Source organism: Manacus vitellinus, unplaced genomic scaffold (assembly GCF_001715985.3).
Source record: "Manacus vitellinus isolate BGI_N305 unplaced genomic scaffold, ASM171598v3 scaffold_107_pilon, whole genome shotgun sequence".
Classification (NCBI taxonomy): Eukaryota; Metazoa; Chordata; class Aves; order Passeriformes; family Pipridae; genus Manacus; species Manacus vitellinus.
Window position 1 is genome coordinate 735,835 of NW_021938834.1, and position 4,553 is coordinate 740,387.

The following is a 4,553-nucleotide window of genomic DNA, read 5'->3' on the forward strand; positions in this document are numbered from 1 at the left end:
ACTTAAACATCCTGGTCTGTGACATCCCTCAAGTTTTATGGCCTTGTTTACTTCGCTTCCTGCGCGGACAAGGTCACTTCGCCCTGGGTCAGTCACGACATCTTCTTGAAGAATGGTTTCCACATTACAGCGCCTGTTAATCCCGCAACATCTCCCCCTCTCTTATCAAAAACTGCATCAGCCATACTATGAATTCTACTAGCAAAGCACTGAATAATACAAGGAGCCATACAGAGTACAATTCCAATAATTAATACAATGATACATATCCATTTCAAAACATCCTTGACCCATGCAGATAAACCTAATGATAGTAACCAATCGTCCAAAGGATTTGTGCTCACAGTGATCCTTTTTGTATGTTCTTTCAACCACTTCAATTGCTCCTGGATGGACTCTGAGTGATCTGAGAGATTAAAACAGCAGAGTCCTTGGTCTTCCTCACAACCTTTTCCTTGTACCAATAGCAAGTAATCGATGGCAGCTCGATTTTGGAGCACAGCCTTGCGCATGCTGCTCATATCTTGTGCCAATTGGGAAAGTACATTAGTGGTGACATTAGCTTGTTTAGCAGTCCAACACGCAAGGTGTTGTAATTGGGTCAACGCTTCTTCTGCTGCGATTTGGGGAATTATGGCAGCAAACACTCGAGCTGTGGTTCCCCACAAGCTTACCTCATCAGAACAGTCTGAGGGCAATTGTTCGAGACTTCTACGAGCTCTTTGTGTTTTGCCATGCAGTATGGTTTGCCATTGCTCTTTAGAAGGTGCTAGGAGAGCAAGTTTTCCAAGATAACAAGCTCCCCCATGAGCTTCTTTGGGGATGCCTTGCCACGCTCTATCACCACAGATAAGGTATATTTGATGTGGCAAGGAGGTAGCATAGGAATAATTAAGGTGAATGTGGCCTGAACCCCATCCATAAACGCGATCAGGAGAACAATATTGGGACGTGTTGTAATTTTTGTGAGGTGTTAACCAGGTACGTCTTTTCTTTTCTGTTAAATTGTACGATCCAAAAAAGACACATCCTGAACCATTTGATGGTCGACTATCCAGTAGGTTTAACTCCTGAGGATCCCAAGGCAAAGGTTCTTTAAAACTTTTTAACACCATACCTAAGCAATAACTAGCATTTCGTGCAGTACAATTTATACTTACTACATTCTTAGCAAGCTCAAATGGACTTACAGGAACACCGATTAGGCAAGTCTTAAAAGGATTAGTTGCTGCAGTGAGATGCAAGCAAAAGGCAGAGGTGTTTGTCTGAATTGCCCATTGAATCCACAGATTTTCTTGGGCTTGCGTCTCACCGATGGCAAATAACAGGAGAAGGAGAGAAAGAGTCAGGAAGGTAATGCCTTTTTGATCCACGGTCGAACCCATTTGGCTGGGATCCAGATGGTATCGTTACAGATTGAGAAGTTACCAGGTCAAGCCCTGCACTGCCCCGGGTGGCTGCTTTGGCAGCGTACTCGGGTTGGGGGGTGTTTGGATAGGGTTCACCGCCGCGCCCCCCACGCGGCTCCTGAAGTTTCCCTGGTCTTGCTTTGTTGGTCCAAGTAAGGGTGTCCCATCCTTTTTGAATTTGGATCGGCAATCCTGTAAAAGAACTCATAGAAATAGCTTTAAATCCCCCCTTAAAGCGCTGGGGACACTGTTTACGAAAGTGCCCAAGCTGTCCGCAGCTAAAACATTTTTCCGGATTTTTATCTCCACGACCTTGCAGCTGTGCTTTTGTAAGCACAGCAGCTAGAGCAGAGGCATGAATAGTTGCTTTCTCTTTCTCTAGCTCTAAAGGAGCTCGAGCACACTGTTCAATAATTTGAGTAAGAGAGGCCCCTGCTGGCAGAATAGTGATCATCCTTTTGCAAGCTGTGTTAGCATTCTGAACAGCTATTTCACGCACCATAGTGTCTTTCATGTTATGTGGTATGTCCGGTGCTACTTCAACTCCTTCTTTCACTCTATCCACAAAGGAGAGGAAAGGTTCATCATCCTGTTGCCTAATATGTAGATAAGGCTGCTTTGGTTTACCCATCTGTGGTAATGTCATGAAGGCTTCGAGAGCAGCTGCTTTGCTTTGCGCAAGAACACGAGCGTCCAGGGCGGCTTGCATCTGCGGGTCTACAAATTGCCCTTTTCCCATTAATTGATCTAAAGTAGCAGTACGCAGGGGATCTCCGACTGGCAAATCTAAGTTCGCTACCTGAGCTACTTCCAATCTCTCTTGCCATTTTGTCAAAAACAGTAAAAAACTTGTGGGTCCCAAAATTAACTCAAAAATGCTACGTAAATCAGCAGGTACCAATTCCTGATAGCGAATGATCGTTTCAACTTGTTTTTTGACTAATCGGTTATCTATACCATAGTCAATTACTGCTTTTTGGACTCGTGTGATTAGATTCCAATCCAGAGGTGCCCATTGCCGTTGGTTCCCCTGTACAAGCACAGGGGCTGCGGTAAAGCTAAAATCACCTGTGAGTTCTGCATTTGTAATGATTCCCCTCCATCTCTTGTGATGATCAAAATTCGGATCACGGGGAGGTACTGAACTATCAGGCAAGGGAACCTTGGGGGTAGCACCCGAGTCCACAAGGGATCGCCCTGGTAGTGTTCGTTTTGGCAGCGGCGATTTGTTCCACCAATCTTGTAATTTTTGCGGCAAACTTTGATTCTGACTCGCTGAAGGAGCTGCATCATCATACACATCTGGAGGATAGTGTTTCTGATAAGCAACTATCTCTCCTTTTTCTACCGCACTTAACGGGGGTGCTCCCTTTGAAGTAAGAAAATCATCAGCGGTCTCTTCATCCCAGTGTCTTTGTTTAACCATATTAATGACCCAGCAACGTCGTTCAGGAGAAATGCTTTCCACAACAAATTCCTTATTTAATTGCTGTTCAATATTTTTTAGTCCCTCAACGATTGCTTTATGGGCTGCTTTATATTGACTCTTTATTGCAGGCTTAGTTGCAGCTTCCTTATCCAAAGCTTTCATTTCTTTTAACAATTTTGTCATGACATTTGTTTGGGCTTGCAAAAGCGTTGATAGATTAGGATTAGTATCAACTTCCATAGGTTCAGACAGCAGTGGAACATGGGCTGGGTCAGCCGGGGGTGCGGAAGGAACGGGTTCGGGCGGGGGATTCCACGGGGGAATAAGATCGTCATATGGTCCCCGTTCAGCTGCTGCAGCAGTATAAGCTGGCACCCCGAGGTCGATGAGAGACTCTTCCGAGTCCTCCTCGGCATGTTCAGGGTTAATATCTGGGCCGGCATCGTGTGGGGTGGGCTCTTCCACCTCCGGTGCAGATGGCACTGGGGCGGCGGCTGCTGTAAACACAGCAGCACGTACAGCAGCTTCTACACTCGCTTCAGCGCCTAACCGTTCAATAAGCAATCGGACCTGCCGATATGTCGGCGCAAGAGCCTTGGCTTCTTTATTATTTGTTTGTACCGCTTCCCATAATTCTGCCCCAACTTTACGCCAGGTATCGTCCTTAAAAACGTCCGTGGAATCATGCAAAAATCCGCGACGTTTCGCCCAGAATAATAAGTCCACTACTTGAGTACGCGACAAAGTTTCATCTGCCTTTTTCCCCAAGTTCATTACTGCATCAACAGTAGCACGCTCTACTGCAGAAATAGACGACCCCATCCCGAGCAATTCAAATCAGCCTCGATGGGCTCCGACTCACCGGTCGACTGTGGCCACAAAACACGTCTCTCTCGGATGTCCGGTCGCAACCGCACCTCGGGAATTTGCAGGTATCAAGTCGCACAGAGCAGGATCACGTCGGGGTCACCAAGATGCCGCAATCAGGTCAAGACTCTTAATGCAGGTACAAAAACGAACTTCACTTTATTGATTACAGAGGAGTATATATATCTGAGTATACACTTCAAACAGCATCTGATTGGTTGGTTCTGAGTACACAGCTGGTCTTTTTTAGTTTTCTTTCAAGTCCCTTTATCGTACTTAAACATCCTGGTCTGTGACATCCCTCAAGTTTTACGGCCTTGTTTACTTCGCTTCCTGCGTGGACAAGGTCACTTCGCCCTGGGTCAGTCACGACATCTTCTTGAAGAATGGTTTCCACATTACAGCGCCTGTTAATCCCGCAACATGTACCAATAGCCCGCCCCACCGCTTGCATCCCACCTCGAAAGAGAGAACAAAAAGACGCTCACAAGAATGACCTTTGAAGACCAGTGCCTGTCAGAATAATCTTATGTGGGTGTTATTCTCCGCTCTGACCTGCAAACCCTAGTGCTGGGGTCAAAACTAAGACTCTCTGCTTCCCTCTCCTAAGGGATTTGTTTTTAGACATCTCTTTCCCTTATGCTCATTTCAAAAGCCCTCCCGGCAATTCCCAAGCCTGTACCTGGCTCTCATCCCCTCTCTGGCTCAGAGCCCTCGACTTATCTTTCAGAGAGCTGGGCCTGTCAATTCACCTTCCAAAAGCATGGCCCTTCGGCTGGCTCAGAGATTCCTGCAGTCGCACCAGGCCCTGCCCAAGACCCTCCTATCAGGGTCTGGGCCCTGGAGGC

General features: G+C 46.6%; 1 protein-coding gene across 1 annotated transcript; it reads right to left on the reverse strand.

The window, feature by feature from the left end:
• LOC115307936 (syncytin-2-like) lies at positions 1–3,833 on the reverse strand. The gene is made up of 2 exons (XM_029964361.1): positions 3,701–3,833; positions 1–1,413 (listed from the first exon to the last, which is right to left on the reverse strand). Exon 2 carries the CDS (start codon positions 1,383–1,385, stop codon positions 93–95), a length of 1,293 nt encoding a protein of 430 aa, XP_029820221.1. The 5' UTR covers positions 1,386–1,413; positions 3,701–3,833; the 3' UTR covers positions 1–92.
• Positions 3,834–4,553: the final 720 nt, after the last annotated feature.

Coding starts and splice junctions, on each gene's coding strand:
- LOC115307936 (XM_029964361.1), bottom strand. CDS start 1,385: ATGGGTTCGACCGTGGATCAAAAAGGCATTACCTTCCTGACTCTTTCT.